This window comes from Schistocerca gregaria, chromosome 6 (genome assembly GCF_023897955.1).
Source record: "Schistocerca gregaria isolate iqSchGreg1 chromosome 6, iqSchGreg1.2, whole genome shotgun sequence".
NCBI lineage: Eukaryota > Metazoa > Arthropoda > Insecta > Orthoptera > Acrididae > Schistocerca > Schistocerca gregaria.
Window position 1 is genome coordinate 33,909,358 of NC_064925.1, and position 19,041 is coordinate 33,928,398.

General features: G+C 43.8%; 1 protein-coding gene across 2 annotated transcripts in view; it reads left to right on the forward strand.

The window, feature by feature from the left end:
* Positions 1 to 1,353: 1,353 nt before the first annotated feature.
* The window catches only part of LOC126278416 (TRAF3-interacting protein 1), a 272,794-nt gene continuing 255,106 nt past the window's right edge, over positions 1,354 to 19,041 (forward strand). Inside the window, exon 1 of one of the 2 annotated variants that reach the window (XM_049978524.1) lies at positions 1,354 to 1,564. In XM_049978524.1, the coding sequence (XP_049834481.1) occupies positions 1,430 to 1,564 (135 nt within the window). In that variant the 5' untranslated portion in view covers positions 1,354 to 1,429. The remainder of the gene's footprint in view (positions 1,565 to 19,041) is intronic. The other variant, XM_049978525.1, reaches the window with a different exon arrangement.

The following is a 19,041-nucleotide window of genomic DNA, read 5'->3' on the forward strand; positions in this document are numbered from 1 at the left end:
ACTATAAAGGGCTCAAGAATGCACAACAACAAGGGCAGGGAGTTCCCACACTTGTTCCGATTTGTTATAATTGTGTACCTCTTTATCTGCTTGGTATACTTCATTCTATAAACTCGTCACCGTAATTCCGGCTAAACCGAACAACTCGGTAATCATAACAAGGTCTGGTCCTAATTAGTTCGGATTCATGGAACTCTACTGTACTTCATTTTTCCAAATATGTGAGGCTACTCTTGAATACATTACTTTAGCAAGAAATTTGGTTAAAAACTGTCAGAACTGAGACTGAGTTGTAGTTGTTAAGCATCAGATCTATCCCATTTCTTATGCGATGGTTTAACAATAGCGTATTTCAGTCTATATGGAAAAAGGCCCTGTTTCAGTGAGCTACTACATATGTGTCTGAGAATGTGTAGTAGCCACTATTCACTTTTTGTGATAACAAAGATGGTGGTGGATCCATCCTAAACAAGTGGTTACCCTGCACAAAAGAACACATCAATACAAAACTTCCTTTCGTTAGGAACAAGTATAGAGTCTCCTCAAATGAAAGCAGAACATAATCCATGAGAGCAGACGTTCGCTGACGAAGCTGATAAAGTCGCTACGACATCAAAAATTATTAAATTATTTGGATTGACAGTAAGATTCTATAGGCATTCTAATGTCGATATTGTAAATGAAAACATATGCCACCTCTTGTTTATTATGTATTCTCCACTGGCATACCTACAAACGTTGTTAATTTATATGCGTTCTGTATACGTAATAAATAGTTTGAGAAACCTAGTTATGTCACAAAGCTAAAACGGCGTTTCCCCCTATGCCAGGAACTGACGTGTGTAGAATGACGCGAACTGAATTTTGGTGTTTCAATGTGCAATTTCCGTGACGACACTAGTAAGGTGTCACTTGTGCTGCATTTGGAAACCTAGCTAAACGTACGCTTGTTTTGTTGAAGTTATGTGCAAACTGTTCCTTTGGAAATTTAATCCGTAGCAGGTAGCAATAGTAATTGGTATTTGCAAAGTTCAGTTGCATGGATGAACAAAACTTTGTAAAGTTTTTCCATTGAGACATATATGGAGCGTCCAAGGAAGTTCAATGCATATCTCTTTGCCGTGAGCTGCTAACATCCTTGCGTAATACCAACAGCGCGACCTGAATGTGTCATTAATGCTGATATTGACATGTATGTAGATACATACAGAATAAGTATTTTGTCCGACGAGATACTGGAAAAATATTAGCAGCATTAATTGCCCTTTACTGAAGTTTTTATGATCAGTGTGTGAAGTTAAGTTATTTGATCGAAGTTAACTCATCCCGTATGATGTCACACCTGTTTGCACAGACATTATTCTAACCACATTCTTTTCTGCCGTTGTGTATATTAATCGTAAGGTGGTTGTTATAGTGTTTTGGCAGTATGACAGAAGAAGTAAAACCCGATGTAATTAAGAAAACGCAGGAATCCTTAGGAAAATACGTCAAAAGGCCACCTTTGACCGAAAAGTTGCTTAGAAAGCCACCATTTCGGTTTCTACATGACATAGTAACGTGTGTAAGTTGTTTACGTTCAGTTTGTATTGGATGAAGGCACCTGGTAGTCGCACTGTAGAAACCTGGTTTTGACAGCACAATGTTGTATTCGTTTTGATGATATGGGAACACGCGCATGTTAATGTTTCCGAGGCACTGCAAAGATTAGATTAGATTAATATTTGTTCCATAGATCATGAATACGACACTTCGTAATCATGTGGAACGTGTCAGGTTAATGAATGATGTCTATACAAGATATTACATTACACAAAATATTGCACGACACTAATGTTTGTTAGTTTTTTCCCCCTCCCTTAATTTATATCTAAAATTTCAGCCAATGAGTAGAAGGAGTTGTCATCTAGAATTTCTTTTAATTTATTTTTAAATGTTGGTTGACTCTCTTCAAGGTTTTGATGCTGTTTGGTAGGTGACCAAAGACTTTTGTGGCAGCATAATGAACCCCTTTCTGTGCCAAAGTTAGATTTAACCCTGCATAGTGAAGATCATCTTTTCTCCTGGTGTTATAGCTATGCACACTGCTATTACTTTTGAACTGGGTTGGATTATTAACAACAAATTTCATAAGTGAATATATATACTGTGAGGATCCCTAGATCCTTAAATAGATGTCTGCAGGATGACCGTGGGTGGGCTCCAGCAATTATTCTGATTACACGTTTTTGAGCAATGAATACTTTCCTACTCAACGATGAATTACCCCAGAATATGATGCCATACGAAAGCAGTGAATGAAAGTAGGCATAGTAAGCTAATTTACTGAGATTCTTATCACCAAAATTTGCAATAACCCTAACAGCATACATAGCTGAACTCAGACATTTCAGCAGACATCAATGTGTTGCTTCCAGTTTAACCTCTCATCAATGGACATACCTAAAAATTTTGAAAATTCTACCTTAGCTACAGACTTCTGTTCAAAGTCTATATTTATTACTGGAGTTGTATCATTTACTGTACGGAACTGTATATACTGTGTTTTATCAAAATTTAAAGAGTCCATTTGCTGAGAACCAATTAATAATTTTGTGAAAAACATCAGCCGGCCGGAGTCACCGTGCGGTCAGCCGGCTGGAGTGGCTGTGCAGTTCTGGGCACTACAGTCTGAAACCGGTTCGAATCCTGCCTTGGGCATGGACATGTGTGATGTCCTTAGGTTAGCTAGGTTTAATTAGTTCTAAGTTCTAGGCGACTGATGACCTCTGAGGTTAAGTCGCATAGTGCTCAGAGCTATTTTTGAAAAACATTTACAATTACATAACTTAGTTCTTGGTTTTTGGATGTTATTACTATACTTGTATCATCAGCAAAAAGAACTAACTTTGCATCTTCATCAATATGGAATGGTAAGTCATTAATGTATATCAAGACCAGTAAAGTACCTAAGACCAAACCCTGTGGGACCCTGTACTTGATAGCCCCCCAGTTTGAGGAATCAGCTGTTTTTTAACATTACATGAACCACTTATTTCAACTTTCTGCATTCTTCCAGTTAAGTATGAATTAAACCATTTGTGCACTGCCCCCCTCAAACCATAATGATTTAGCTTATCTAAAGGAATTCCATGATTTACACAATCAAAGGCCTTTGAGAGATCACAAAAATACCAATGGGTGATGTCTGGTTATTGAGAGCATTTAATAATTGATCAGTGAAAGCGTATGTAGCAGCATTTTCTGTTGAAAAGCTTTTCTGAAAACCAAACTGATATTTTGTTAGTACTTTATTTTTACAAATATGGGAGGCTACTCTTGAATACATTACTTTCTCAAAAAATTTTGAAAGAGCTGTCAGAAGAGAGATTGGGCGATAGTTGTTGACATCCGACGTATCCCCCTTTTTACGCGATGGTTTTACAATGGCATATTTCAGTCTATCTGGGAAAACACCCTGCTCCAACGAGCTATTACATATGTGGCTGAGAATACTACTTATCTGTGGGGAACAAGCTTTAAGTATCTTGCTGGAAATGCCATCAATTCCGTAAGAGCTTTAGTTTTTAGTGAGTTCATTTTTTACTGATTTCAGAGGGAGAGGTTGGTGGAAATACAGTTGTTTCAAACTGCACAGGTATGGCCTCTTCTATTAGAAGCCTTGCCTCTTCTATTGAAGATCTAGATCCTATTTTCTCCACAACATTTAAAAAATGATTATCGAAAATATTTCCAATTTCTGATTGTTAGTACACTTGTCATTCAGTTTTATGGCACTAAAGTCTTCCTATGCTCTTGGTTGCCCTGTTTCCCTTTCAATAATATTCCAAATTGCTTTAATTTTATTATCAGAGTTATTGATCTCAGACATGATACACATGCTTCTGGACTTTTTAATAACTTTTCTTAGTACCGTACAATAGTTTTTATAATATTGAACAATTTCGGGGTCAGTACTCCCTCTTGCTGTTAGATACAGTTCTCTTTTACGGTTGCAAGATATTCTTATTCCTTTGGTTAGCCAAGGTTTTTTTATGTTTTCTTGGAATTATGTTTAACTATTTTCTTGGGAAAACAATTTTCAAATATCCTTGAAAATGTATCGTGAAATAAGTTATATTTCAAGTTTGCATTGGGTTCCATATACACTTCATCCCAGTCTAGCTGCTTTAGGCTTTCCCTAAAGTTTGCAGTATTTATATTGTTAATTGAACGCACTGCTTTGAAATTCTGATTTGATATACTGCATGGAGCTATGTCATGTACTGTAACTAGCTGTGCACCATGATCTGAAAGACCATTCTCAACATGAAAAGCATTTATGTCCTTAAACTTATCTTGGTCTATAAAAAACTTATCTATCAATGTCCTGCTGTCCTTTGTTATCCGATTAGGAAAATCAATGACGGAGCTCAAATTGAAAGAACTGAGTAATACTACAAGGTCATTCTTCCTATTACACTCTTTCAGGTAATCAACATTGAAATCCCCACAAATGATAATTTGCTTCCCCCCGTCTGACAGATAGCACAACAAAGCATCCAAGTTTTCTAGAAATAGCTGGAAATTCCCTGAGGGGGATCTATACACTATTACAATTATGAAAGTGCAATCATTTAGTTTTAGTTCAGTGGCACATGCTTCCATATGTTGCTCTACACAAAAATGTTTAGTTTCTAAATTTTTTGCACTGTGGAAGCTTTTGACATATATGGCAACTCCTCCTCTCATCATATTATCTCTACTTTCATGTGCAGCTAATTTGTACCGATTGATGCTAACCTTTTGCATATTAGTGACAATGTGATGCTCAGACAGGCATAGTACATGTATTACATTCTCAGTTTCTATATCTTCTAAACAAAGCAGAAGCTCATCAATTTTATTCTTCAATCCCCCAATATTTTGATGAAATATACTAACATTATTTTTCATTTTACTTTTGTGAGTATCTTGAACTTTTTTAACATCTTTAGTACTTGCCTGGCTGAGTTTCCCGCTGGACACTGATCTTACACGAAAAAAAGTTACCACCATAAGATGTAGTTCCTCCCCCCTTTAAATTTCCTGCTATCAGCCCAGCCAGTTTACCTTTCCCCTTCTTGTTGAGCTGTAGGCCATGTCTAGTATAGTCCCACCTACAGAGTGAATCAACAGGAACCACACCAATGTGTGACCCTGCATCAGATCCAAGTAGCCGTTCCAACTCCAAATTAACTCTCCTGACAGAAGAGCTGAAATGAGATTGGTCGTGGCGCTCCAGAACCGATACAAACTCAACACTGGTATAACTCGATGCCGATGCAATATTTGCCAGGTCACACTCTATGCTGTATCCCGGATCTCTGTCAATACTGATGCCCGGCCCACCCACAATAACCACGGTATCTTCCTTAGTAAAGCCTCTACATAGTGAACCTAAATCCTCTGTAACCTGCCCCAGCCCAGCACTAGGTTTGAAAAAACTTGTGACCTGGTATTCTGACACTATTTCATCCTGCAGAAGTTGGCCCACACCCCTAGCATGCGAACTACCTAGCAACAAGACTTTTTCTCTTTGCAGACTTCCCTACCTTCTTATTCAATTTGCTGCTGAAAGCTTGATGAGCCCTGTCTACATCTACTTCTGTGAGAGGCTCATCAGTTTCTGACTGAGGCAACAGGTCAAACCTATTTTGTACATTAATAACAAAGCTGTCAGAAGAATTTCTTGGCCTGTTCCTTATGCCTGTTGCCACTTCCCACCCCTGCTTACCCTTCTCCCCCCCCCCCCCCCCTTAACCTGCCCACTTCTCGCCTAGCCTCATCTAACTCAGCCTGAAGGACAGCAATTTTCCCCTCCTGTTCCACAATCTTTCTATTCCTACTGCATAGCCTACAGAACCACTGATGAACAATGAAAAAAGTTACTACATCACAGGCGTGTAACTGTTTTTCAATATTTGAGGTTATTTACACATATGATGCTCTCAGACTTTTTGCTTCTTTAATTTTTTTGAGGTATGTTTTAAAGTTATTGATAACGAACACAAGTAAGGGTGGTATTGGTATGGTTTAAATTGTAAATTTTGTTGTATGTGCATTGTTCGTAAAGCTCTAGTACCAAATCACAATAATAATGCAGATTAACCAAGACGTTACATAAGTGGAGATCATTTATGGCCATATAACTTACAAACATATTGAATAAGGATTACCAAGCATGTTAATATTTATTTGTATTTCGAATTTTACGTACTGAAATTGGTTCACAACAACTCAGTGGAATTAGGTTTTAGTTCGTCAAAGTAAAGTTTCAAAATGCCTTTAAACATCGGAAATGAAGGAAAATTCGTATTAAAGAATGAAAAAAGTTGGCATCCAACAGTATTACGATCTATTCGTCACTGACAGTTTTCTACCTCTACACCTATATACTCCGCAAAATACTGCGGCTTGCATGAAACCATATATTGAGATTTCTCCCCCAGTTGCATATGGAGCATAGGAATAGGGACTGCTTAAATGTCTTTGTGAGTGCATAATGCCTACTTTTGTTTCCATGGCTGTTATTGAAGTGAGGAGTTGGATGATGAGTAATATCTCTAGATTCTTCACTTAATATTGGCATTTGAAATTTTATAAGCTTTCGTGGGATAATTTGCATCTCTCTTCAAGAGTCTTCCTATTTAGATTTTTCAACTTTACTATGATGCTCGCAGGAGCCCATGGTCATTTAGCCACATGTATTTAATATCCCCCGTTATCCTATTTCGTATGGGCACACTTGGTCACAGTATTGTGAAATGACAAGTGATTCGTATGCAAGCAGTTTCCTTTGTCAACTGACTGCGGTTTTGTAGAGTCCTGTCAATGAATTGGAGTTTACCATCTGATTTGCCTATGACTGAGCTTATGAAGTTGCTGTTAATATTGTGTGCAAGGTCATCAATACAGAACACGAACAGCAAGTGTACCAGCATGCACTGGTTAGGCATACCTGAAGGTACATTTACTTTTGTGAGTGATTCTCCATCCAAGATATGGAAATACGGAAGCGTTGGATCCCGCCTGTCAGCTTTGACCCATGACGTCACAAATATGGCGGAAACGACCATAAACCACGATTTCAATATGGCGCATATAAAGTCGGTACGCAGACTTTATCAGGACGAAAATACATCGAAAAACAGACACACACACTTTCCATAAAAAGCCTAGTAACACTAATGGGACAAGCGCAGGAAATGGGGTGTTTTTGGGCGGGGGCAAACTAAATATAAACAAATTTAAACACCCACCCCCATACAAAACCACACAAAACGACGAAAGAAACCGACATCACAAAACTCCACAAATACCACTAAACACAATATTTGGAATCGGACACTTCCCTTGACCTATATAGCTCAACAGCAGCTCTCAATCCCATAAATCAGGATCAAACACTTTCCTTGGCCTATATAGTTCAAGAACATCTCCTGATACCAATATCAACATACACAGCCACACATTGGGATCGAACACTTCATTTGACCTGCGCTCTGTTAATTTTATCCGTAATATCCATTCCTGAACAAAAACAACAACAGATTAATTTTACAAAAATTGCCACACAATGTACAGCGAACAACACTAAACTAACCTTTACACAAAATCGTTAACTCACTGAAACAAATTCCACTACAAACACAGCCGACACTCGAACAATTCTGGATAATAAGCAAAACCAAACTGAGCCCATTACACCACACCAACGAAAACCCTGAATATACCACTAGAGAGCACAACAAGACGACATATACAAACATGCCACACTCACAAACCAAACTCCGCGGCGCCGTCACGTGGGATCGGACGCTTCTGTCGACCCCAAGATGTTATACTTGTCCTCTCTACCAAGAAATACTCGAAGCAGCAATAAATTTTGTTTGATAACCCATATAATCTTACCTTGGTTAACAATTGTTGTTCAGAAGTCAAGAAATATTGCATTTACATGGTTTCCTTGATCAGTGGCTTTCAGGGTATCATTTGAGAAAATCATGAATTGGGAGTTTCACATGATCAATGTTTTGAGCATTCATGCTGGTCGGCATGGAAAAGGTCATTCTGTTAAAGATACTTCATTATGTGTAAGTTCGGAGTATATTCTACGGTTTTGCAGTAGATGGAAGTTAATGAAAGTGGAGAGTTATTTTATCAATAACTTCTGTTACCCTTCTTGTAAACAAGTGTGACCTGTATTTTTTTCCAGTCTTGGGTATTAGGCGCAGATGTCACAGTGATATACCTGTAGGATTTGTCAGCTTAATACATGGAAAAACGTAGGCCTCATATAGTGCCATTTCAATATGCAAGCTCCTTAGAAAGAGTACTACAAGGTTGCTGTTTTATTGAAGTGTCCATTCCAGTATTTTTCCTGAAGTAATTGAACATCTAAGTCATGATATCCATGCTGTCTACTTAGTCTCAATAGTTCTCGCTGCCACAGCACCCACCCATGTATGTAATTGATTTTGAAGCGATGGTCGTAGTGCCATGCCTCTGTTATCCACATCTGCAAACCACTGTGAAATGCATGGCAGGGGGTACATCCCATTGTACACGTTATTAGGGTGTCTTCCTGCTCCATTTACTGTCGTAGGGAGCATGGGAAGAAAGATTGTTTAAATGCCTCTTTGCTATAATTAGAGCAATACGTAAGGGGTGATAATATTTTCTAGAGTCAGCATTTAAAACCGGTTCTTGAAACTTTGTAATTAGGGTTTGTTGGGATAGTTTACATTGTATCTTCAAGAGTATCCCAGTTTAGATTCTTCAGCATCTCAAGTCTGCCACCTGCTTTACCCACGAATGAGTCTATGTGTGAATCCCATTTCTTTCCCCTACAAAGTGTTACTTGATGTTACAGTCATGCCATACGGTGTGTGTGTGATTTTTATTTCTGTGAAGTGCACAATTTTACATTTTTGATCGTTTAAAACAAGCTAAAGATCATAGAACGACATTGAAATCTTATCAAGGTCTTTTTTTAATTTCACATGCTGCACCATTATATTAAGACATGTCTTAAAACAGATCTGAAGGAGGTTATTGCTGACCAAAAGTGTTACTCTGAGGACCGAACAAGTTTGTGGTCATAGACATGAAATAAAGAAATTTAGTGTTACTTAATATTTGTACAGCTTCATTGTAGATAACTCTGCAAAAAGTCTGAGGTTACTATTAATATTGTCCACAAACTCATTAGTATGCAACATGAGCAGCAAGGGTCCCAACGCACTTCCTCGGTGCACTCCCATAGTTATTTCTACATCTGACAATGACTCCATCCAAGTTAACGTGCTGCACTATCCCTAGTAAAAGGTCCACTCAAAAATTTCACTTAATATCCCATTCTAACAATAAGCGTAGATGTGGTCCTGAGACAAATGCTTTATGGAAATCAAGAAATACTGCGTCTAGTTGACTGACCTGATCCGAAGCTTTCAGAATGTCACGTGAGAGAAGCGTGAGTCAGGTTTCACATGATCAGTGTTTTCAGAATCCGTGCTGGTTGGCATGGAGGAGGACATTCTGTTCAAGATACCTCATTATGTTTGAGCTCAGAAATTGTTATAAAATTCCACAACAAATGGATGTTAAAGATATTGGATAGTAGTTTTGTAGGTCTTGTAGGCCCTATTACCCTTCTTGTAGACATGTGTGACCTTCACTTCCTTCCAACTACCAGACATGGTTTTTTGTTCAAGCATCTACAATACATTATGGTTAGAAGAGGTGCTAACTCAGCTACAGATTCAGTATCGAATCTGATACGGATTCGTTTGGGCTCAGGAGCTTTTTTCAGTTTTAATAATTTCAGGGGTTTCTCAGCACCATTTACACTAACGTGTATTTCACTCATCATCTCAGTGGTATGAGGATTAAATTAGGGCAAGTCTCCTGTGTGTTCATTTTGTTATGACCCCTGGCCACAGGTGCCATAACACACCAGGAAGACAGAGATATGATTTGAGGGAGAGGGTGAATCCTGCCAGTGTGTGCAGGGACAGAGAGACGAGTTTGGCATCGACTTTTATTCTGCCAAAGAATACACAGTGCCTCTGCTGATCCGGATGTCGGAAGCACTGCATGTGTCCACATGTCATCGCAAATGCCAGTGACAGAGGCTACCACTACAGCACCCAGCCACTTTGTGCGCATGATGTACCAGCCTGTTCTACCTTGAGCAGACTGTTTGGCTGAACTGGAAGCCCCACCTGCCCTCCGGAGCACAGCTGGCTATTCCATGAAGTGCTGTTCTTGGTCACCATGTAGAGTGCCGAAGGTTAACAGCCAGCAGCTGTCGACGTAGTAGAGCCTTGGCAGCTCCAGTTGCCAACCACAGCAGCTTGGTCAGTGATTGAGGACAGCTTTGAACCTAGGATGCCATGAGATTGCACCCCAGCTCCACCCTTGCAGTAGGCAGCTCACAGTACGTTGGACGACATCACCCAGAAGATGGAGGCTGGCCGCACGCCCCCCCCCCCCCCCCCCCCTATCGTCCCCACACCCATGCAGCACTGACCTTCCTACACACTTCATCATTGCTGTGGTGTGTGTGTGCCACAGAGCTTGAGGTTGATTCAGGGGGCAGTTGGCCGCCAGAATTAGTCAGTGGGCAGTCATTGTGGTTGGCCAGCAATTTAAACAATCATCATTCTCTGCGCTTCCGGACGCGGACAGAATGGCAACACACCTGCTTGCCCCAAGTGTCTGGACCCTTGTATTTATACTCCTTTCCCTGTGATTCTGACTTTGTCTGTCTGGAGGGGACAATTGGAGTGTCCTTAATAATTATAACAGCTTTTTCCAGCCCACTTTGGCCCCAAGTGCAGGTTGCTGGGCACTGTTGTTAAGTGCAACATATAGGTCTTTTGTAGCACATCAGTGCCCTATGTTCTGCATGTAGCACATCAGTGCCCTACGTTCTGCCTGATTATGCCACTTCTGTTTACGATGCCCACCAACCAGGCTGTGTTTTCTTGCCTGCAAGTGGCTTCGTTAACCTGCCTTGCTAAACTGTTTGCTTGATAACAATGTTACCAGTGCCCACTACCTGATACGTCCATTGGTCCCTTAACTTGTACCTTCCAGCCATAGCTATACCAAATTATTAAGAATTCCATAAATCCATGCCTATAGTTACTCATGGCGTCACATATGTTCTCCCTACTTTAGTATTGAGCTCCCAGTACATTATCTGAACTCCAATATATTGGGGGCACCCTCCCCCCTTCGAAATTCACAATGAAGTGTCCCCACACAGAACTTTTCCTGGCACTTGTATTGTCTCCCTAACTACCGTGTAACCTATTATACTCTTCTATACTGATTAAGTCCTTAATACTAATTGCTTCCCTGGCCAGCGTCAGTTAACCATTCTATTGGTGTATGGTGTGTTGACACATCTACAGCATGTGCTTGCTTGCAGTTTACCCAGAAATTCAGTTTACAAAAGCCTGCTAGAAACAGGCCTCACAATGCTGTCATTCCCGGAAATAGCATATATGCTGCCACTTTCGTTCCATCGAAATGTCCCCTTGCTGGGACACTTAATTTGTCCAAGGACTGTAAGTTCTGGGTGAAGTGTGTTATTTAAGTAGGTTAAATTTTGAGCAAGTAATACCCTCAGAGATCCTTTCAGTCAATACAGCATATGCCATGATAGTGTCATAAGAGTTGATCCTGTGAGTGGTACCAGCAGCTGAAAGTCCGTCCAAATTACCTTACTAGTTGTTCCATCAGTAATCATTCTGCTTTCCTAAAGCATGAATTTTCTGAACGCTACCAATCTCCCTTCTTTGTAACAATTCAACCATACAGTTTCTATTGTGAATATTTGGTATAACCAATGTGTTCCCAGTCTTTTGAAGTAAGTTCAAGGTGGCAGAAGCTCTTTCTCACAACTCGTCCCATTTACTTCCCACAGAAACAAACTCGCTTCACATGTCTGCATATCAGCCCATGCCTGGCCATCTGGACAGATCACAACCTTCCCGTGTCCATCTTTCCAACACTACCTGTGGCATTACCACGTTTGTCTGTCCATCCTTGGAGACTAGTAATACGTCCTGTGCCCTCACCTGCACCCACTTCCACTACATCCCCACAATAGGTACACAGATCACTAGATGCACCCTGACACTATCCGTTTCTACCTCTACCGTAGCCATAGGGAAGAACACTGCCAGATTTTCTTGCGACTCTTTGGCTATAAGTTGTAACTCTGTGGAAAACTGCTATTCTGCTTGATGCAGACTCATAATGAATTTCCTAGTTGTCTGCCCAGGGGTCCACTGTCCCTTTTGTGGGTATGTCTGTGCCGTGCATGGGGCCCCGAGCTATTGCAGCCTCCTTCCTTTTTTTGAGACTACATTACCATCCCTGTTCCTCTCCTTCCCTGTCCTTGCTCCTTTCTCCCTGTCCTCTTGGTGGACTTCTTTATATTGACCTGGCTATCCTCCCAGCTTTGTTTTTGGTGTGTACTATTGTTTAGTTTTCTGTTTCCTTTTCGGCATTTTTGGCCCCCCTTGAGGTTCAACCTCCATTTCCGACACTTTCCATTCAGTGTGAGCCATTTGGGAATGAACTACCAACTAGTTTCCATAGTGCAGGCTCCTCTCCCCCTCCCCTCACTTTTCCCCATGCACCCTGGCCCCCCTTCCTGCTAGGTTACCAGCATGGTAGCCAGTCCGTGTGGTGGGCCTGTTAAGTACCCACTTGCTGAGGCCCCTGACAACACAGGGATCACACTGCTAGTACCTGAGCTGTTAATGCCTTGTGTATGCCCAGGAGTTGATGCTCATCACTTTAGGGCATCAGAACTCCCGGCGATGGCTGCCGTGCCCGACAGCCCTCGCTGTGGATGGGTGGGCCCACAGGGCGAGCCCCTGGTCTGAGTGGGCGGTATTAGGGTGGACACCTTGCACATGAAGCGGCAAAAGTGTCAACATCCGGGCCATTCTGTGGCTGTCTCTAAGAGTAATAGAAGACATTACACTCCTTCTGACCCTTGGCCGTCCTCTGGGAAGAGGGTCAAACTCGCCAGCTTGGGCTGAAACCTTTCCCTCGGTACCTGGTTTGTACCAGGGCAGATAGCGAAAGTTTTGCCACAACAAAGACTTTGTTTTTCATGGAGAAGATTGAAGGTAAGCATGCCGAAGTGGTATCCTCGAGTAAACTGCGGTGCAATTCTTTGCTCATAAAGACGTCTTCTGCTGCTCAATCTGAAGCCCTGTGTGCTTGTGACCATCTTGGTGACATCCCAGTCTCCGTCACATCCCACCAATCTTTGAACTCGACACCATCTTCTCCAAACTGACGAGGAGCTGCATACAAACCTCGCGTGGCGACGAGTTTGATTTGTCCGCCCTGTACAACACGAACCTAAAATCAATCGCACCGGTACAGGCGCCTTTATCCAGACCTTCCAAGGAGATACCCTTCCAGAGGAGGGCAAGGTGATGGTGCATCGGTGTGATGTGAAACCTTACATTCTACCACCGATGTGATACTTTAAATCCTTACAGTTTGGACATGTTGTTTTGCTGCACCCATGATCCCTCTCTGCGGTTACTGTGGGCACTCCTCCATGAGGAGAGTGCCTGTGCTTGTGCTTCCCCGCCAGTGTGCATAAATTGTAATGTGCAGCATTCTCCGTGCTCGCCAGCATGCTCGGTGTATGTGAAAGAACGTTGGATTCTAGAGTACAAGACCTTAGATCAACTTACGTAGACCGAGGCTTGTCGAAAGTATGACCGGCTCCATCCCGTGCATATAACTTCTACTTTTGCTTCAGTTACACCCATTCCCCCTTCTACCCCCTCCTCTTGACAGCCCCGACTGATTTGCAACCCCCCCCCCCCCAACCCCCTCGTGGGCTCACAGTCTTTTCATGAGTATGTGCATGGCAAGCACGGGGCCCTGAGCTATAGCAGCCTTCTTTCTTTCTCAGGCTGCATTTTCTTTCCCATCCCCTCCTTTCCTGTCCTTGCTCCTTCCCCTCCGCCCTCTCCTCTCCCTCTATCTTGTTAATGTTGACCCTGTTAGCCTCCTGGTTATGTTGGCTTTGCGATTTGGTTTTTTTGAGTAATTACCTCATCCTTTTGGCATCCTCTGGTCCCCCTCTGGGGTTTCACCTCCATTACTAAATTTCTATTACATAGTGTGAGCCATTTGGGGAAGAGCACCTCACCTAGTGCCTCCTGCGTGTGCCCTCTTAGTTTCTTCCATTTTTCCTTCATGTAGTTGTGTGATGCTAGGGTACATAGCCAGCACAGTAGTCAGCCCGTGTAGTGGGGTCTCTATGTACCCTTTTGGTTGAGCCCCCTGAAAACACAGGAATCACACTTCTGATACCTGAGCTGTGACCTCCTCATGTAAGCCTAGGAGTTGTTGCTTATCATCCTGGAGCATCGTAACTCCCAGCAATGGCTGCCTGCCACATGGCCCTTGCTGTGGCTGGGTAGCACCTGTGGGAAGAGCCCCTGATTGGATTGGGTGGTATCAGGGTGGACGCTGTGCAAATAAATGCATGTGTGTCCAGAACTCTGGCCGTTCTTGTACGGATGTCTCTTTGAATGGAACTGATTCTTTTTGTGCTGCTTCTTCTACCCCTTCGGCCTTCCCTTCCATGGCTACCCCCTGGGAGGACGGTCAGGCCTGTTGTCTAGGAGCGAAACCTTATCCCCGGTATCTGGTTTGAACCAGGACTGATGGGGATACTTTCACCAATACCAAATCTTTATATTTTGTGGAACACATAGGAGACAAGCTTGGTGAAGTGGACACTCTGAGCAAGATGCAGTCGGGTTTTCAGCTGCCCAGTCTGCGCCCTTCGCGCCTGTGACCATCTTCGCACAATTCCTATGTCCATTACCCCCCACCAGTCTTTGAATATGGTTCAAGGTGCAATTTTTCACAGGGACCTCATCCTTCAAACTGATGAGGAAGTGAGGGACAATCTAGGATGGTGGGGTGTTCACTTTGTTCGGTGTGTTCAGAAGAGCCCGATGGACAATCGTATTGATACTGGTGCCTTTATGGTGGCCTTTGAAGTGGATCCCCCCCCCCCCTGCCCCGCCCCCGAGAAGGTCAAGATTATGGTTTATTGATGTGATACGAAGCCATACATCCCACCACCTATGAGATGTTTTAAGTGTTTGTGTTTTGGACACATGTCTTCGCACTTGTTTTGCACACGTCTTCCCACTGTTCACAGACCCCTCTCTGTGGTGACTGTGAACGTCTACTCCATGAGGGGAGTTCCTGTGTTCCCCCTCCTGTGTGTGTTAATTGTCATGGCAATCATTTTCCACATTCACCGGATTGCCTGGCTTATAAGAAGGAAAAGAAGATACAGGAGTATACGTCCCTTGATCGTCCAACCTACACTGAGGCTCATAAGAGGTATGCATGTCTTCATCCTGTCTCAATGACGTGTAGCTATGCTTTAGTTACATGTTCACCCTTTCCTCTCCCTTCCTTACCCCAGTCCCGAACCCCTCTCCTCCCCCCTCCCCTGCGGTTCCCACTTCTTTGGCGTCTGCCGGTCGAGAGTGCCCCTCCCAGCACCCCCCCCCCCCCCCCCCCCCCGTTCCCGGCACTTTCCAGGCCAAAGGTCTGCTGCCACACGATGACCACAAGAACCCCAGTCTGTGGGTCCCCAGGTTGCCCACTCTCTTTCTGTTCCAGATCTTGCTATGGCTGGCTCCCTTTTGTAGCACAGCCCCCCTCAATTTCAAACAGTGAAGAAGAAGAAACATAACTCCCGGGACAAGGAGCCTCTGGTGTCGTCAGAGGTCCCGTCCCCACCTTCGCAACCTGACTCTGACCTGCTGCTCATGGATGTCTCCCCCTCCTTATCGGTGACGGATGGTGACCCGGCAGCATGATTGGCTTTCGCCTGTTCATCCCCCATTTGAAACATCATTCTATTGTTATCCAATGGAATTGTAATGGATATTACCATCACCTTCCAGAGTTGTAATCCCTTATTTTGTTTTACTCTGCAGGTTGTGTGGTTCTACATGAATCTCATTTTACTGATGATCACTCGCCAACCCTCTGTGGGTTCCATGCTTTCTGTCGAAATCGGCCGGTCCGCTGCGGGCCTCTGGTGGCATTTGTACACTGGTCCATACAGACATTGCTAGCACTTAGATTCCTCTTCAAACTACATTGGAAGCAGTTGCTGTGAGGGTCTACCTGGACTCTAGGGTCACAGTTTGCAATCTTTATCTCCCTCCTGACAGGACTCTTACACCTACTGCCTTAACTGCCCTTCTTCAGCAACTTCCTCCTCCCTTCCTCCTCCTTGGGGGTTTTAATGCACATCGTCCCTTGTGAGGCAGTGCATTTCCATCTAGTCGAGGTCTTCTCATAGACCAGTTTCTTGCAGACCACGACTTGTGCCTTCTTAATGATGGCTCTTCTACCCATTTCAGTGCCGGTCATGGTACCTTTTCTGCCATTGATCTTTCTCTTTCTTCTCCCTCCCTCCCTTCCTTCATTACACTGGTCGCCACACGACGACCTTTGCGATAGTGACAACTTCCCGTTGATTCACTCGCTCCCTTCTCACTCTCTGAACAGGTTACCTCTTCCCAACACGCAGTGTGCAGGCCATTCTTTCCTCCTAATCAGCTGCTGGCATTGCTCTCCAGGAGACCCATTTCATCAATTCTTACTCACCCACCCTTCACGGGTTCAATGCTTTCTGCCCGAACTGAATTGGCCCCTTGCGGGCTTCTGGTGGTGTTTGCACCTTGGTCCACAAGGACATTGTTAGTAAATGGATTCCTGGAAGCAATTGCTGTTAGGGCCCATCTGGCCACTCCAATCAGAATCTGTAATCTCTACCTCCTGCCTAACAGGCCATCCACATCCCTTTGGCGTAACCATCCTTCTTCAACTACTCCATTCTCCCTTCCTGCTTCTAGGGGACTTTAATGCCCACAACCCTCTTTGGGGTAGTCATACGACTACTGCCCTGTGACAGTTGAAGCTGTTCTGGTGGGGCTTGACCTCTGTCTACTAAACACCAGCGCTGCCACACACTTAAGTGTGGCACACGACACTTTCTCTGCTATTGACCTCTCCATCTGCAGTCCTGGTCTTCTTCCCTCCATTCAGTGGGGTGTCCACAATAACTTGTGTGACAGCAATAACTATCCGATTGTTTTGACCTTCCTTCAGTGTATCTCACTCTGTCACCCTCCCAGGTGGGCCTCCTCTAAAGCTGACTGGGGTGCCTTCTCCTCTGCTACCATCCCCCCCTCTACTACCACACAGCAGTATTGATGAGTCTACACATACTTTGACTGCCGCCATTCTTTCCACAACTGTTTCAGCCATCTCTTCTTTCTCATCCCCCCCCCCCCCCCTCGGTAAGATGGTCCCTTGGTGCACTCTGAAAATTGCTGTGGCCACTGTGCTCTTAAACACTTCAAGCGGCACCCATCTGCTGCTCTCCTTTTGGTCTTCAAACGATTCCGTGCCTGGGCCCGTTACCTAATGAAATTTCAGAAACGGTGGGAAAGATATGTGGCTGCCATGGACTTCACACTCCCTCTCCACAAGTCTGGGCGAAACTTGGGCGAATTTTTTACCATCGTCCATACACCGGCATTACTGGAATTTCTGTGTGTGGTTTTGTCCTTACCCATCCGGACTGTCACACAACATTTCGCTCAACACTATGCCCGAGCCTCTGCATAGACTCAGTATCTGCCCACGCTCCTCCTCCTGAAAGAGTGCTCAGAACCGCTGCCTTTGTCTTTCGTTTCTCGCTGCTCGGAGCCTTATAATGCCCCATTTAGTGGGTGCGAATTTGCCAGCACCCTCGCCCTTTGTCCCGCACGGCTCCTGGATCAGATCAGATACATAACCAAATTCTTCAACTCTTGTCGATGGCTGGCCACCGTCATATACTGACCCATTTCAACTGTCTGTGGAGTGAGGGGGTATTTCCTACCCACTGGCAGGAAAGCATTGTTTTTCCGGTGTTGACGCCTGGGAAGCCACCTCTTCAGTTGGACAGCTACCGTCCAATTAGCCTTACCAACACCCTCTACAAGCTCCTTGAATGACTGGTGAGTTGGCGGCTGTTTTGGATCCTTGAATCCAGTGACCTTTTGTCAACTTAAGGTGGTTTTTGCTGTGGCCTCTCTATGTTGGTTAACTTGGTCCACATGGAGTCTGTTATCCGGTTGGCTTTTGTCCATCGGCAACACCTCATTGCAGTCTTCTTTGATCTGCATAAAGCCACCACCTGGGGACACCACATCCTCACCACCTTCACAAATGGGGCCTTTGTGGCGTTCTGCCTGTTTTTATCCGTAACTTTCTTTCTTGTCACTCTCTTCTGGGTCCGAGTTGGTTCCTCTTACAGCACTTTCCATCGTCAAGAAAATGGGGTTCCACATGGTTCTGTGCTGAATGTACCTCTCTTTCTCGTAGACATTAATGGACTGGTGGCAGCTGCTGGGCCGACAGTGTCCCACTCTGTTTGCTGACGACTTTTGTATCTACATCGCTTCCTCTGTCATGGGCACTACAGAACACTGTCTACAGGGGGCAATTTACCGGGCGCGGTCTTGGGCTCTCTCCCATGGTTTTCAGTTTTGGTGATCAAGTTGTGTGTCATGCATTTCTGCCATCGTTGTTCAGTCCATCCCCATCCGGACCTGTTTCTCAATGGCCAATCCCTTGAGGTTGTGGACACCCATCACTTCTTGGGTCTGGTCTTCGATGCCTGGTTGACAAGGCTCCCTCATCTTCACCAGCTGAAGAGGGTGTGCTGGTTACATCTCAATGTTCTTAGATGTCTTTGCAATACCACCTGGGATGCACACCGCTCCATTCTACTGTGGTTGTACAAAGTGCTGGTCCAGTCTTGTTTAGACTACGGGAGTCCACTTTATGGTTCTGCGCCACCTTCGATATCAGATACTATACCCCATCTACAAATGTGGGTTACGACTTGCGACTGGTGCCTTCCGGGCTAGTCCTGTG